General features: G+C 35.1%; 1 protein-coding gene across 1 annotated transcript in view; it reads right to left on the bottom strand.

The window, feature by feature from the left end:
• Positions 1-3489: 3489 nt before the first annotated feature.
• Positions 3490-16983, bottom strand: part of LOC127962863 (protein dispatched homolog 3-like) — a 60955-nt gene continuing 47461 nt past the window's right edge. Inside the window, exons 12-21 of the mRNA XM_052562459.1 lie at positions 14869-15005; positions 13601-13774; positions 13317-13443; positions 10585-10760; positions 9414-9540; positions 9054-9199; positions 7762-7921; positions 7413-7526; positions 5845-6020; positions 3490-4443 (exon numbers count right to left, since the gene is read on the bottom strand). Of these exons, the coding sequence (XP_052418419.1) occupies positions 4099-4443; positions 5845-6020; positions 7413-7526; positions 7762-7921; positions 9054-9199; positions 9414-9540; positions 10585-10760; positions 13317-13443; positions 13601-13774; positions 14869-15005 (1682 nt within the window). The 3' untranslated portion in view covers positions 3490-4098. The remainder of the gene's footprint in view (positions 4444-5844; positions 6021-7412; positions 7527-7761; positions 7922-9053; positions 9200-9413; positions 9541-10584; positions 10761-13316; positions 13444-13600; positions 13775-14868; positions 15006-16983) is intronic.

The raw sequence follows: 16983 nt of genomic DNA, 5'->3' as shown, positions 1-16983 counted from the left end.
TTAGTCGCTGATGGTTTCAAGGTCTTTAGCTCACATTGATGATGGACTTTTGCTCTCCTGCTCGTATTGATGACTGTGGATTTCTAAATAAACCACATATCAGTATTGAATTTGCTACAGTATATAACAGATCATCAATTATGAATGGTCACCACAGTGCATTATTCATGCCTTTCTACCATTTCCAACATTAAAAATTAAGCTGAATTGATGGGAAGAGCTAAATAAAGTCAAGCAAGTGCTTTGAAAATTTTGATGTTGGTGAGAAAACGCTTACCAATGAAAATGTGCACATTAAGTATAGTTAAAATATATTTAAATTTTATAACTAAATTTTATAACTGAGGTATGCAATCTCTGTCAATAAGCCATTTTGGGTTGAATCTTGCCTTAACTGTCATGAAATGCCAGGGACATATTTGACCCCAAAACTAAAATAAAAAATTAAAATGTTTTGCATAAAGAAAATATCCACTGTCAGTAGATTATGACTATATATATATATATATATATATATATATATATATATATATACACTAGTCAACATTTAAAGTGGATCAAAGAAAAGAACGCACTCACTTTAAGGAGCAAAAATGAAAATTAATAATTAATTGAAATGTAAATGAATTAACTGGATTTTTTTTTTCTTCTGTGAACATTTCACCCACTGATGCCAGCATGTATTGTGTGCACCTGTTAATGTGTGAATTTATCAGAAGAAGGAAAGCAGCTAGAGCTGTGAAGGCGAGCTGAAATCCTGCGTGCGGAGGGCACTGGAGTGCAGCGGAGAGCTTTTTGGAGGACAGCGAGAGTCTGTGGATTGCTGCTGAAGTGCTGTATTATTTCCAGACTGCTGGTTGAGGGTCAAAATGAAGGTCGCCTGTGATCATTGTAACTTTGTGTGTGTATATGTTTTGAAACAGAGATAAATGGCAACAATCAAAAAAGATGAAGACAGACAGAGTTAAGTGGATCCGTTTGGTGTGCAGGAAAACAAATACAAAGAGTGGGTTTCACTGGGAATTTAACAAACCACATCAGAAACACAACATCACTCTGTAGAACTCAATATTTGTTTCACCAGAATCTTACAAAAGCCAGCATGAAATTCACCACGATTTTACACTTTTATCTTATAAAATCCAGACAGTACCCTTAACATTTCACAGACAAAGAACAACTCTTTTTCACATGTTTTTATATACAACTAAGTGCATTAGCAGTATGATCTGTACTTTAAACCTCTTCAGTGGTTTTGGACAAAACCAAACATTACAGTAGCCTCTTCCATGAAGGTAGGGAAATGTTGGCTTTTGTGTTTTTTAAAGTCAACATGAAATCAGAAATAGCTCCTATTTTCCTAGCGTGTGCTGTTATTGAGCATGTAATTACAAAGAATACTCATAAAGAACATTAAACATTAAAGAACATTACATTTGGGGAATTTCCAGCAGCTTTGTATGTTTTTGCTCAAACATACTTTTTCATATGATCTGCTAAGTCCCTCTGATGAAGAGGTTGGGGCTAACTTTCATATTCTTTTTCCATAACTTTAAACATTTTATTCATTTTTTTTTTCCTACCAAGATTTTTTCCTATCGTCAAAAAAATAAAATAATTATAATAATTATACATATATATTAGTATTAATAATATAGTATGTATACACTATTATATTATTTATTAACATTTTCAATTCAATTTTATTTTAATTTAAAACAATCCGTTTAATATATTTTGTTTAATATCTTATTAATTTTAAGTGTTTGTCTTTTTTTTCTTTTGTAGTTTTAATTTAAATTTATTTCAGTTTTTGTTCTAGTAATTTTAGTACTTCCACTTGTTTTCAGTTACTTGACAAGGTAACTGAAAGTTATTTAATATATAGTATATAATATATTTATTTCAGTTTTATTTTAGAAACAGTGTAATAGTTACTGTTTCTTTTCTCTTCCTTTTCATCTGATGTAACCAAGGCTGTGCAGACTTTTGGTTAATGTTGAACAATAGCCAGTTTGCTAAGTATTGAGCAACCGTTGAAGACATGGTGAATGGTGGAGGATGGTGAACATGACTTTTTACTAATCAATTCCAGATTTAAAAATGACAGTCTTGTAGGGAATTTGTGTGATTTTGTTAGGGATAGACCATCATTACTTTTTCTAAAAAATTCTACAAATCATGTATCAATTTACACATGGTAAAAAGTTTTGGATTTTGGGTTACTTACATCAAACATCCTGTTTCACTCAAAAATGTCACTTTGCAAAAGTAAAATAGATTGTGAATGCCATTTCATGTTGACTTAGTAGGACTTCTAGATTCAGAAATCAAATAGTTAACTATTTTTTTTATTCTAATAGTTAACCAGCTCTGTCACACGATCCTTCAAACGTAGCTTCATCTTACAGGTTCGTTCTCCTCCAGTGTTGTACCGCCGTCATGAACGATATGAATTCACAGAATTCATGTCCTCCTCTTCTGAGACGTCAGGGCCTCATCACGCTTGAATCGAAAGTAGACACGTCGAGTCACTCCAGTCCAGGTGTTGAAAAAAAATACAAAACACTGAGGAATAGTCAACACTTTTAGTCATACATTAACATTAAACACAAGTCCCTGACAGAGCGATCCTGGATAGTTAATTACCTAAATATTTGCGACATCATTTCCCACATCTGCTACCTTCATGCAGACTGTAAAGTATTCATATATTTAGGGTTTCTTATTTTCTAACAGTGTGCCATTTACAGTGGTGGCCAAAATTATTAGAACACTACTATTTTCTGCAACTAAAATGGTTTTAAAGGTGTCATATGATGCAATTAAAATAGTTATTTTCTCTTTGAAATGTAACAAGCTCTTGGTGCTTAAAGAAGATCTGTAAAGTTGCAAAGACTAAAGTCTCAAATCCAAAGAGATATTCTTTATCAAAGTTAAGACTCTGCCATGCCCTCCTAAAACACCTCATTCAGACACACCCCCACATGTTTATGTCACTATGTGGAAATATTTGCCTAATATGTTCATGCAAAGAAAGGAGGAGTGGTTTCAGTTAGTGTTGAAGCAGTCATGTCAGGGAGATGCTGATGTTTCTAGGAGAAAGCAAAGGCACTTTATTTGGCCTTACGAAAGTAGATGCATTTAGGAATCTTAAAGATTACTTACAACAGAACAGCAAAACATTTTATGGACAAAGGTTTTGTGAACCTACTGTAGGAGAGGAGGTCATTCTGACTTTGCTATGACAATCTACTGCTTCTGAATCAGCTGCTGTAAGAATGTTTTGTTATAAGTTTAAGTATTTGCTATTGACTGTTCAAATGCAGAGTTTTTACGTGTCGCATGTGTGTGTGTGAGAGAGAGAAGGAGAGAGAGACATCACAGGGGAGTCAGTTGTCTTAACCGTCTGTTGCTTGTGTACTGCAAACACATACAAGCTTCATCACTGTGTCTGTCACACGACTCTGATCCCCTTTTGGGCTTGAAGTGATTGTAAAACTAAGGATATTATTAACTGTCTTTACATTTATTTTGAAAGAAGAAGCTTGCGATTATGGAAAGGGGCGTTACATTTCCGACGAGTGCTTGCAGTGTTCGGCCAATCACAATGCACTGGGTCAGCTGGCCAATCAGAGCAAGACTGCACTTGTCAGAAGGAGGGACTTTGTAGAAAACAACGTGTTTGAGAGAGACGGGGCAAAGAGGACCTACAATAATGTACAGTATTTGAAAATTAATGTGTTTTTGAACATTAAAGCAAGTCAACATATTCTATTACACCAAATACAAACAATAATGATCCTTAAAAAGCATCATATGACCCTTTAAATCAGTTATTTCTATCTTTTGCTGTAGTGTGTCAGTAAAAAATATTTTCTGTCTGAAATGTACTGTAAACTGATATTTCCTACTGACACACTACAGAAAAAGAAAGAAATAACTTAAAACCTAGTGAAAATACTAGTGTTTTAATATTTTGGGCCACCACTGTATGTTAAATAATGCATTTTCCCAAACTTGCTTGCCAAAGAGTTCACACATGTCGTCTAAAATAATCACACAGTCACTCTCCTGAAATCCACCAGGTTCTTCGATTCAGATCAGTGCGTCCGGAGCGAACTGTGACCCGGTCCACCACAGCACGCCTCCACAGACCCCCACGATCAGGACCAGCAGAGCGGCTTTGAGCACGGCTCTGGGAGGACGGCTGAAGTCGCCGGGTCCCATCGTGGCCAGCAGCGCGGTCGTGACGGTGAGCGTGAAGCCGATGGAAATGGCCGTGTTGATGGCCACAATCTGACCGAATTTGGCGAAAGGCACGATGACACAAAAAAAGAGTGGAACGGTTGAAATCACTGTCGTCACGGCACTGGAAACTATAGCCACGCCCACGTGATCGGCTGCTTCAAGGGTCCGTGTCTGGCATTTGATGGAGGACTCCTGCAAGCCGAAGCAGAGGGAATGACTTGTGAAAACTCATGTTAACATTCACCTCGCATGAAAAACGAAACTTTCTGTTCCGCTACTCTCACTTCGGGGGTTTGTTTTTTGTCTGGTAGATCTACTAAATGAAGAAGTGTGAATCGCCCGTGATGTTTACAGTTCATCTGTAGCGAGTTTTGGCAAATCATCAGTATGCCTACATTTTTCCTCCTCACTGGATCTGTGCTCAGAAGCAGCAGGTTTTCTTCAATACGCTGTCAGAGAGAATTACTCCCAGACAGCAAGCAGTTTCGGCCCAGATCCGGCCCGTATCATGTGGGCCAGATGTGGGCCGGATCTGGGCCGAAACTTCTTGCTGTGTGGGCTGCTCATGTTTACACAGTTTCATACTTACAGAAGATAAACGTAAATAAATAGAAAATCTATGGATGATAATGATTAAAAATAAACAAACATAATATATAATACGTAATTTAAAAATAAACTTAAGTTTGGATTTGGTCTATTTTAGATGCATCTAAACTAAGACTATATAAAAATCAAATATATAATATATCTGACAGGAATAATCTAATAAAAATGTATAATGTATTAAATAATATATTGACATTTGATAAAAAAACAAAACAAATATCATTAATGCATCAAGAACACTATTATAATCCATTGTTAAACACACCTTAAGTTAGTATCTAGCTGTGATATTACCGCCCTCATCATGTTTCCTTCAACAGTTTTAATCAAAATCTTTTAATTACTGGCACGAGTTGCATTTCTTGCCTTGTCTTCATTATCATTAACAAAAATAATCAAATGAAATCCCTTCATTAACATCACACACACGTGAGCAACACTTAGAGCTATAGATCTAATGATTACAAATTATGAATTAATAATGTGTTATGATATACTGCATCAAGAATACCATTATAATCCATTATTAAACACACTTTAAGTTACACGTGTCCTTCAACAGTTTTAATTAAAATAATTTAATTATAGCCATGAAAAGCATTGTATTATATATGTATTATAATATATCAACCATTATAATCCATTATTTATACAGGGCTTCTCTGCCATATAAAAAAGATACCTGATGCATACAAGTGAGAGCATGTATTTTATTTAGGAGATGCTGTTTTATCCAGGGCAGGCCGGTTTAAATGAGTTCCCTGTAACGTCCCAGCGCTCAGTGTCTCGCTCTAGGGCACAAAGCTGGAAGAAAACCCCAGCGTCCGACAGATTAAATGATGTCCCTACCTGGGATCCAACAAAACTCTGGTGTCACAAGCCCAAAACACAACCAATGAAGTGGGATGTGAACACATCCTGAAAACAGTCAGGAACTATCGTTTCATTTCAACGCTACGAGAGATGGATAAATGTAAATCGTACCGAACTCTGATTAGCCAGTCCTGAGGTGTCAGCGTCCCCAGCCAGTAAATATCCTTCCACTAGATGAAGACAATAGTCCACCGAAGAGCCCACCAGTATGGAGAGAGAGATGGCTTCGACTGCACCCATCTCCCATCCCAGCCAATACATCACCGCCACCACCAGACACACCATACCTGCCAAGAGTCATGCTTTTTACCATTATTATTATTATTCCTTACCCTACTTGAATTCAAGCATCATTTCACATTTTTGAAATCTATTTCCTTCTTTAGTTGGGCACGTAGGAGTGGGATGATGTTCACAGTCTCTTCTCATTTCTCATCATTTGTGTATTCGTTCAGTCTAAGTAATCACTTGTGGTGATAATATTCCCGGTTGAAAGCGAGTTAAATCACGCTCATGTCTGGCATATTGTATTAACATATAAATGAGATGGGAACAGAGGCGCACATTTCAAACACAATGATTTTTACCATCAGTACATATTACACGAGTCAATTAAATTCAACAGAAAGGCTGAAGCAGGCATTTGATGCTACCGGAGACGCTGCATTTAAGTATCTTACAGGAAAATTAGTTGGCCTTAATAAATGGTGGTAAAATATTTCAAGGGTTACAGAGTCAATAACACATTAGCATGTCCAGGTCACATTCCATGCAAAAATAAAATTACATAATTACCCAAAGAAATATTAAACCCATTATAAAGACCTTTTTGATTTTATTGCTGTAATATATCCAAATGTTGTCCATTGTGTGTGTGTCTATATATATATATATATATATATATATATATATATATATATATATAGAATGTGCGTTTTAATATTTTCAGTTTTCATATTAAAGTCATTTTGTTAAATGCTTTTGTCATTTTATTCGTTTTTATTTTTTAGATTTCTATTTAGCTTTAATTTATTTATGTTTTGCTTTTAGTAATTTGAGTACTTATTTTTAAGATTTGTATTGTTTTGGAAAGGTTGTAATATATATATATATATATATATATATATATATATATATATATATATATATATATATATATATATATATATATATATATATATATAATTTATTTTTTCAGCTTTATTTAAAAAATTGTTTTTAATAGTTTTAGTTAACATAAACAACACCAACATAGAGGCAGTATTTTACTATATTTAAAACATAATTTATTTCAGTACAAACTAAAACTATTAAAAATATATTTTTTAAATAAAGCTGAAAAAAAAAAAAAATATATATATATATATATATATATATATATATATATATATATAGAACAGTATATATATATATATATAATAAATTTAAAATAAAATAATTTTTTTGGAACCACAATAATGTTCATTTTGGGATAAAATCAATTATTTTAAAATTAAAATAATATTACTATGCAAAAAAATTAAATTGACTGTAAAATAAAATAAGCCTAAATTTGTTCATAGTAAAAGGATTTTTTTAGGATGGAAATAATAGCGGAGATTCACTCAAAAAGAACTGACAAAAATAAACAACAAAAGTTGTAACACATATAGTTAATATTTTGTTCAGGCATGACTTACCCAGAATGCTCATCAGGATTGGCAGCAGCAGCAGCAGATGAGCAGTAAACACAGCTACTGATGCGATGCAAATGGCAAGTGACAGCAGCAGACTGTAGAGGGCGCTCTCCACACCTGCAGACACAGGGCAGCGCAGAAAGAGCAGTTCAGAGAGGTTAATGCGATACAAATAGAGAATCTGACTGCAGATTCATTATTGTCAGTTGTTGAGAGAGAAGTTAATGAGCACTCGTGTTAATGACGTCTGCGCCTCAGACTAATCGCTCTTAAATTGCTCATTTATTCAAGCAGGGCCATATTTATCAAAGCTCCTTTCTGTCTTTGCCACGTTCTATTTTTGCTCTCTTGCCTATAATTTCCATGAAGATCTGCTTCCAGTGTTGGCAGGTCTGGAAGCCTCGTCTCAGAGCCGAGGATGCTGGGAGTGATGCGAGCTGCTTCTGCAGGAAACTCTCCCATTGGAGGAAATCAGAGTGAGTCTGAAACGAAGACTTCCCCTTGTAGGTGGTCTGAAACACAGAGACAGTGAAGGACCCTTATATAAAAATAAGGATGTCAAGTAATTAAACATTAATTTAAACATTAAACATTGCATGATTAGGTAATTTGGCTGAGGAATCCACCCCCCAAAAAATAACATTCAAATTATTTTCCCTTTTAGATGAGAAAAGCATTAAATACTGAATAGACATAAAAAAATGCTTTCAATGTACACACATATTAAGGCTATAATGCTACATAAGGGCATAACAAATCAGTTTGAATCTGTGTTTGAACCAAGAAGACCTTCTCTAAATAAATATGTCATCTATGATTTAATATTTGTTTAGTAAAGCTACAAACCAAAACATGGCCTTAAATCTGCATGTGTATATACTGTTTACACATATTTACTATTGTTTAGTCTCTACCTGAAACAATATGATTGTTGTATTCTGCTAGTTGAGACATTTTTAACTATATATAAATATAGCCATATATAGCCATATATTTTCAACTCTTTTTTTCATTTTTTTTTCTTCTTAAGCCAGAAATTAATAAAGCCATTGGTTTTTCCACGTCAAAATTTACACTTTGTGCTGCTCATAGATGCACAACAGTCTCGCGTGGTTTTGTTAAGAACTACTGAGCAAAAGAGAAAAATCTATATTTGTGTCTAAAACCCAATATTAACATCTTGTTTACTGCACTGTTGTATAAAATCAATATTACATTTGAAATCGTGCAGATATTCTGAGAAAAACAGCACTCTTGCTTGTGTGATATTACTAAACACAAAGTCAAAAACTAATTTTTGCCATCATATTTTTTATTTTAGCGGCAAGTACATGCAGTCAGTCGTCCTGCATCATGTTCACCATCAACTGCATGCAATGTAAGATAATGTACAGATCTGGGCCGGTGCGGGTGCTTTAAATGCAATAATCGTTTTAACATGTTTTTGTTTTTTACATGCAAATGAATCTATTAAATTGACAGCCCTAATAAAAATGCATAACAACCTTGTGTAAGAGGTTAAGTAATGAAGCTATTTTTGGTGCTGTCACACTCACACAAAGGGTGAAAACAGCACCATTAAAGCATTTCCTATGACACAACGACACATTTGTGCCAACTACTGAAATGCAGCAATGAACTCACTGATTCAAAAGCCATAGAGATCCAGTGCACTCTACCGCTCTGCATGCCCACTGCACCATGGGATAGCTGGCCAGGCAAGAGATTGGGCTCCGGAAGAGAGTGACACTCAGGATGGAGTAACGGCAGGATGGATGTGAGGCTGTTACCTGCAGAAGAGAAACACAACGTGACCAACTGAGAGCCAATGCTTTATACAAGACAGATCACATTAAGAAAAGTGTTTAATGTTGTAATGTTGTAAAGTTAGTGTCACTATCCAGCTCTATTCAGTTCATATTTTCTTCTCATCTGATGGTGTCAATGCACTTAAATCAATAATATCATCTAATAACAGTTGTATTTAAAAGGGTTCCTCCTGACCTGACGGCAAACACTGAGCTCCACCAGGCTTCACCAGCTTGGTGTTGGCGCTGATGGCTTTGCACAGCTTGCACAAGTTCCCGATCTCATTAAAAACATCAAAGTCTGGATCATAGATCACACTCCCCTTTGAGGGAGAGGAAGGTCAATAATCATGAAATTAATCATTCATAAAACAGCTTCAAAGAAAACAATCAATATACAGAGTAACAGACCGAGACCACATCAACAATCCTGAGGTTTTTTTTTAAACTGAGATGATGGAAGTAAAAGTATTACCCTTTAAAGTCCGACATATGAAAGATTCGATTCTTGAGCATTAAATTTGATATTCTTATAGTAAGATATAAGAGAATATGGACATCATACTTAAGAGCACAAAACACCTCAGATTTATTAAGTCTCAAACTTAGATAAAATATGCAGTTTGGTGTATGTATTGTAAAAAAGTAAATGTATTGTAAATCAGTGAGATCTTTATAACTGTTCAACAGACTAATTAGATCAAATGCATATAAAGATCAGTCATCATTATGTATATCACAATAATATGTGTACGTTGATATAATATTTAAATTATTAAATATTTCTATGATTAAAGCTCTGTAGCCTCAAACATGCATTCCATTACAGTGATCAGTTGATTTAGAGATCAACAAATAAACGTTCCACAAAAGCCTGATGATCATATATTTGACACTCATGACTAACACAGATCTATGTATAATCATAAAGGTACCAAAAAGTAGGGTTGAGGTTTCAATCATGAATTGGATGAGGATGTCGATCGAAATATCATAAAATGACTTGCAGCTGTTTTTTTTGTTGTTGTTTTGGCACCTTGCATTTTTTTTTGTTGTAGTGGGAGTTGTGGAAAACTATTTATGAAGCACAGTATAGCAATTGGGATTTGATTCTATGATTCTCCCCCTAAAGGGGTAATTAAAAAAAATTGAAAGAAAAAAAAAAAGAAAATGTGCTTTTAATTTAAATGCAAGTCAATGCTCTGACTTTGAGAGTCCAAAAAGCAACACAAAATGAAAACCTGTGCCTTCTGAGGATATACAGAGGTATGATATATTTGGATGTTGACCATGATTAATCCATTATCCATTTTCATGAGGGGACTTCTCTTCTGCACTCAGTGTAAAGAGTTTGTATTGTGTCTCACCAGGTCTCCAATAACATGGTTGTCTGAGCGCTGAGTGCGGTTGATGCCCAGTATGCCGAACACCACGAACACCATGGCTCCGGTGTCCACTAGAGGACGCACGGCTGGTTTCCCACACTGACCTCCGCTGCAGGGGTTAAAGCCGGAGGTCCTGGAGATCTTAACCTGGGCAGGAGCTGAGCAAGATGTAGACATATGAAAGAATTAAACCACAACTGACAAACTGACAGTAAAGGAAGCATTTAGTGTTTACATGAGAAAGATTGCATGTGGGTATGTTTAAGAAGTAACATGTTGTTCAATCACTTTTGTTTTGGGACAGCCCAAAATGTTATATGTAATATGTTAATAATAGGCATAAGAAACTAGCTAATACTGAGAATTGGTCCCTGTACTATAAGTGTTACAGAGACTTCACATAAAAAAAAAAAAATATGAACAAATCTGACTAACCCCATACTTCTTATGAATTGTAATATAATTTGGTCAGTTTTTAGAAGTAGATCAGCAGGCTTCAAATCTAATAAACTTGGACTAAAGCCACAGAACTATAATTTTAGTTTCATTGTGGTCTTTTAAAGTTAATTGTTATCACCACAGGACTGCAAAAAAAAAAAAAAAAAAAAAAAAAAAAAAAAAAGACAACCTGAAAAGAAATGGCCAGCTACTGCACCAGATTCATTACTTCATTCTACATGTATTTACAGTTCGGTCAAAAATTTTGATGTTAGTCAGCCAGCCATTGCCCACAGTACATAAACAGATTCATAAGGATAAACTTCAGTTTCAGTTTATTCAGTTTGTACGTACTGTAGATACATTAAGGTCAATTAAAAGGTCACCCATGTGTAGACCCATGTGAAAAATGAGCGCACTTTAGCATACTTATTATGGAAATAATGTACTTTAAAAGAATATATTGAAGTGTGAACTGAATGTAATGATTTTAGACACTGCATGATATTTAAAATTAACAAAATGTCTTATAGATAAATATTATTTCATAAGTACTTCTGATGTTTTTGAAATATGGCTAAAGTGTAACTGTTGAATGTAAAATATACTTTTAATGTAATTTCTTTCAGTTTTTAATGTATTTGTAATTACTCATTTTTAACTATGAAGTTGCAATTAAGTAGATTTAAAATGTCTAAACATTAAATGTAATACTGAATATCACACTAGAGTTATAATCAAGTACTTTACACGTGCTTCATGATGTTAGTCAACACATCAAAATAAATTAATTCTTTAAAGCAAAACCAAAACTGTATTAAATTTATTAAAGTGTAATTATGTGAGTAACATAATCATGAATGTGAACTGTCTTTTAAGTACACTTACAAGTGTTCATTGTTTCATTAATACTATATTATCTGCAAGAACAGTTTTCAAAAGTATACTTTTGAGGTATGATTTATTTGTTTTATTTTTAGTTTTTGTCCAATTCTTGCTATAAAAAAACATTAACTACAACTTTCGCCTCAACAAACTCCTAATTTTCTGCTTATTAATAGTTAGCAAGCTAGGTGTTAAGTTTAGGTATTGGGTAGGGTTTGGGATTTAGAACATGGTCATGCAGCATATGTGCTTTAATAAACAGCCAATAGGTTAAAAACAGGCATGCTAATAAGGAGCTGGTTAATATTGAGAATTGGTCCCTATACTAAAGTTTTACCGATAGATTTGATCATCAAATGATCATTACTTACCTATAAGGCCCTAAATGGTTTAGCTCTTGTGTACCTTAGTAGCCCTCTACCATGCTACAATCCATCACGCACCCTAAGGTCACAAAACGCTGGACTTTTGGTAGTTCCTAGGATAGCAAAGTCCACTAAAGGAGGTAGAGCTTTCTCACATTTGGCTCCCAAACTCTGGAATAGCCTTCCTGATAATGTTCGGGGTTCAGACACACTCTCTCTGTTTAAATTTAGATTAAAAAAGCATCTCTTTCGCCAAGCATTCGAATAATGTGTCTTAAATTGTGAGTGTAGTTGTATCTGATCAAATGTGCATTCTTATTCTTTAGCTTGGGTTTAACTCATTAATTTTACTTTGTTGGATCAGCAGCTATGCTAAAGATGTCTCTATTTGTTTCTATGTTTTGCCACGGATTTACATCCCGTGGTAACTAGGATTTACACAAGCTCCAGTCTGGATCCAGAACACCTGAGAAGAGATGATGCTGACCCTCAGAGGACCTCTGAATCCTGAATCAACAAACAGAACTAACAATTATTGCTACAAGTGTGATTGCATCATATAATAATTGCTGTTAATAATGTTCATCGTCTGGCTGACTACGTCTTGTATTAATTTTTCAGATAAATCCTGTCAAACGTGCACAAACTGACAGTCACCACTTATAAGCTACTACTAAATATTGTAGAAACGTAATTTTCTGTAAAGTTGCTTTGTAACGATTTGTATAGTAAAAAGCGCTATACAAATAAACTTGAATTGAAATTGAATTGAATCATTTGCCCTCAAGTCGTTCCAAATCTGTGTGAGTTTCTTTCATTTTTTTCATACTTTGAACATTAATGGCTAGCAGCAAATGTTTGGTAAGCAACCTTCTTAAAAATGTATGTTCTGTTCTGTTCAAGAAATACCTAAAAGTTTAGAACAACATTAGAGTGAGTAAATGACTTTATTAGTTTTATTTTTGGGTGAGCTGTCCCTTTAAATGAAACACACAACTTCAGATACATCAAAAGCCAGCCCTGTACCTGCAGGTAGAGGTGCGTAGAAGCTGCCCTGAGTGGGTCCATCCGGTCCCGTGCTGAACACACACCCCGGCGGCCCCTCACACACACGACTGGAGTACGGGCTGATCGTGTGCTGGGCGAAGTACAGCTTCCTGCCCAAAATACAGACCAGATTCCTGTCATGCCAGCTCATTTCCAGACACGTTGCTAATGCTATGTTGAAATGGGGCACTGAGTCACACAGGTTAAATGTTGCACAATGGAGGTGCAATAAAAAAATGATTTCATCCCATGTTTTTTCACACTCGCCTGCTGTGCTGCTGCTCGACCGACGCCACGTAGAAGTCAAACTCTGATCTCCAGCGCCGGCTGGCATCACACGAGCGCAGAGTCAGCATCCAGCGCGGCCGCGGGTGATACGCGTGAGACACGCACACGCTCATCCGCATGCTGAAGTTGCTATGGGGACTGCTGTAGGCCTGTTACCGTGACAACACATCCATTAGTGTTTGTCAGCTCAGATGGAATGGGCTGTAAGTGCGCTGAGGTGATACGACATTACGCTGCGCAAACTCCTGTGAGGGTGATGGGATTCTGAGGGATCCCTATAGACTGTGTACATGGAAAGCTTCGTTTTTTCACCAAGGCTTTAGCAGACGGGCGGTAATGGCTTTTGTCTGTGTACTGAAAGTATTTAAGCGATGTGAAGAACACATTTGCTAGCCATAATTATGTTTTCAAGAAACTGGCTCATCACAGCTGTCTCTCCACACGACTGTTTGTGCTCGCCATTGTTTCTTTTCTTTGCAGAAAGGAGAATATTAAACTGGCAGCCGTGAATGCTTTTGTGTTTGTCAGGGTCGGGAAAAAACAATTACTGAGTGTGAATCTGAATTGAACTGACCGTGGCTCACAGGATGTTGAGCTGGAGTGACAGGAAGAGGAATTGAATAGCAAGATATTCAATTCAGATAAGCAAATGAGGAATTTAATTAGTTAAGTTCATCAGTAGAGAAAATATGAATACTGTTATTATTAGTTTCACCACATATTTGCCTATGTAAAATATATTTTAGTATTGACATGGACTATTTAAATACTGTCGAAATATTTAATGACGCCATAAAACATAAATTTGAATAAATATAAAAGTAAACATAACATAATAATAATAATAATAATAATAATAATAATAATAATAATAATATACAATTTTGAATCTGTGTTTGTGTCCTATATTATGTAAATTAGAGCATTTTGGGAAATTAATTGCATTTCCTGGGTGGTCACTAAAAAGAAAGGTATAATTAAATAAGATATTAAATAAATAGGTTAATTTAAACAGGTGGCTAGCTTAAAACATTGGATATTTATAATAAATATAATATAATATAATCAGAGAGGATTTGGGCTCCCAAGTAAGACCCCATAATGTCGATATACAACATAAATCATAATGACCGACAGATAGGGAACTAGACTTTAAAGGCATTCTAAATTCATTTCAGTTTATTAGACACAATCTTGGTGTGTATGTGTGTGTTTATATGTGTTTGTGTGAGGCCAAACAGACCTGAAAGAAGGGCACATCCCCGTGTGTAGACGATGATGCCTGCCAGGGTGCAGGTACGCTGGCACTTAGTGAATAACGATATAGAGGAACAGCAGAGCCCAGCTCCAGTTTAAACACATAGACAGTAAGGAGACCACCTGCAGAAATTCATAGAAACAGTGGTTTACTGCATCAAGGCAGCAGCCATCAGATACGATTCAAAAGATTGGGGTGTTTATTATTTATGTATGCATTTATTTATTCATGAAAGAAATAAATTACTACTTTTCTATTCAGCAAGGGCACATTAATAATATCAAAAGTGATAGTACAGACATTTATAACATTACAAATTATTTCTTTTTCAAACAAACTTCTTCTTCACTAAAGAATCCTTATATACATACTGTACATATATCTACATATTATTATAAATTGTAAAACTGTTCCACAATATAAACTGTATTATCTATTTTAAATAAAATAAATGTACCCTTGGTGAACATAAGTCTACTTTCAAAAACATGTATAAATATAGCTGCAAGCAACGATTACCAGGGTTCAAGTATGGAGTGAGTTTTGGTTCTTTATTACATGCGAGAAAATAAAAGATCTGAGAGAAAAAAAAAAGTTTGAGAGAAAAAGTTATCACACTGATAGCAAAAAAACATTTCATGAGAGAAAAAAGAATATTCGAGAGAAAAGGTTTTCATGCCAATAGCAAAAAATAATAATATTTGAGACTAAAAAAAAGTTTTGAGAGAAAGTATTTTCTCATAGAACTAAAAAAATATACATTTGAAATTTTTTACATTATTTCTGAGAAAAAAAATCTCTCTCAAAATACTTTGAAAAAAACTCTCAAATATATATTTTTTGCTATCAGTGTGAAAATATTTTCTCTAAAAAAAAAAAGTGTTTCTCTCGAAACGCTTTTCTTTGCTCTTGATGCAATTTCTTGCTCTCGTGTCAGGATTTTGCTTTCACTGTGAGAATTGTGTCATGGGCGGGGCCACGTTCCTATTGGCCAGTCGGGTGAGCATCGTCTTGTCTTGGGAGTCGAACTGAATCATTACACCATTGTTCGGTTCACCTGCATAGAGGCCGCCTCTGCCTTATGGATAGTTAAGTTGAGCACGGACACTCCAATGTTTGGGTAAGATGATGACACACAGCTGGCTGAGCAAGTTCAGTATCACTGAAGATTAAACATTAAAAAATAGCACTCATATTCATGAATGAATGTGTATTATATTATTTGCTTGCTAATCGCTAGTAAAGCTAACCAGCCATCATGCTAGGTAAACTTGCAAACTCACCTGGTCTATACTATGTTTAAATCAAATGCCAAATTAATGTTTTGATTTAGATAGTTTCACGCCTTATTTAGTGAGTAGTGAGCAGTGATTGATATACCGTTTGAAAGTGTCCCACCTAGTTTTGTTTAAAATAGTCTTTGTATGGTTGTTGCACTACATGTTTAGCTACACTGCATGTATAGCTCACAAACTCAGCTACACAGGGCTTATTCTAAATATTTTTTACCATCTAGCCGAGGTCTAGAGCAGACAAGGTAAATTGCAGGTCTAGAACTAACTCTTACATTAGCAACCCACAAATATGTTTGTGCCTGTACTGTCATGGTAATTATTTTTTCTTTTAAATCTTTCAAACGGTTTATAAATCACTGTCTAACGTTAGCTAGTTGTAGGGTTGCCACCTTCCATGCATACTTACGTTAGTTGAAAGTTGTACGGGAGGTTGTATGAACAAGCAGTTACTCTTCAGGTGCTTTGAGGCTAGCAAGTGCAAAGGTAGAAACTAGCTCACTACTCACTAAATAAGGCGTGAAACTATCTAAATCAAAACATTAATTTGGCATTTGATTTAAACAGTATAAACCAGGTGAGTTTGCAAGTTTACCTAGCATGATGGCTGGTTAGCTTTACTAGCGATTAGCAAGCAAATAATATAATACACATTTATTCATGAATATGAGTGCTATTTTTTAATGTTTAATCTTGAGTGATACTGAACTTGCTCAGCCAGCTGTGTGTCATCATCTTACCCAAACATTGGAGTGTCATATGTCCGTGCTCAACTTAACTAGCCATAAGGCAGAGGCGGCCTCTATGC

The sequence above is a fragment of the Carassius gibelio genome, chromosome B8 (genome assembly GCF_023724105.1).
Source record: "Carassius gibelio isolate Cgi1373 ecotype wild population from Czech Republic chromosome B8, carGib1.2-hapl.c, whole genome shotgun sequence".
NCBI classification, from domain to species: Eukaryota; Metazoa; Chordata; class Actinopteri; order Cypriniformes; family Cyprinidae; genus Carassius; species Carassius gibelio.
The sequence above is the reverse complement of the archived record's forward strand: the minus strand, read 5'-3'. Positions and strand labels throughout refer to the sequence as shown.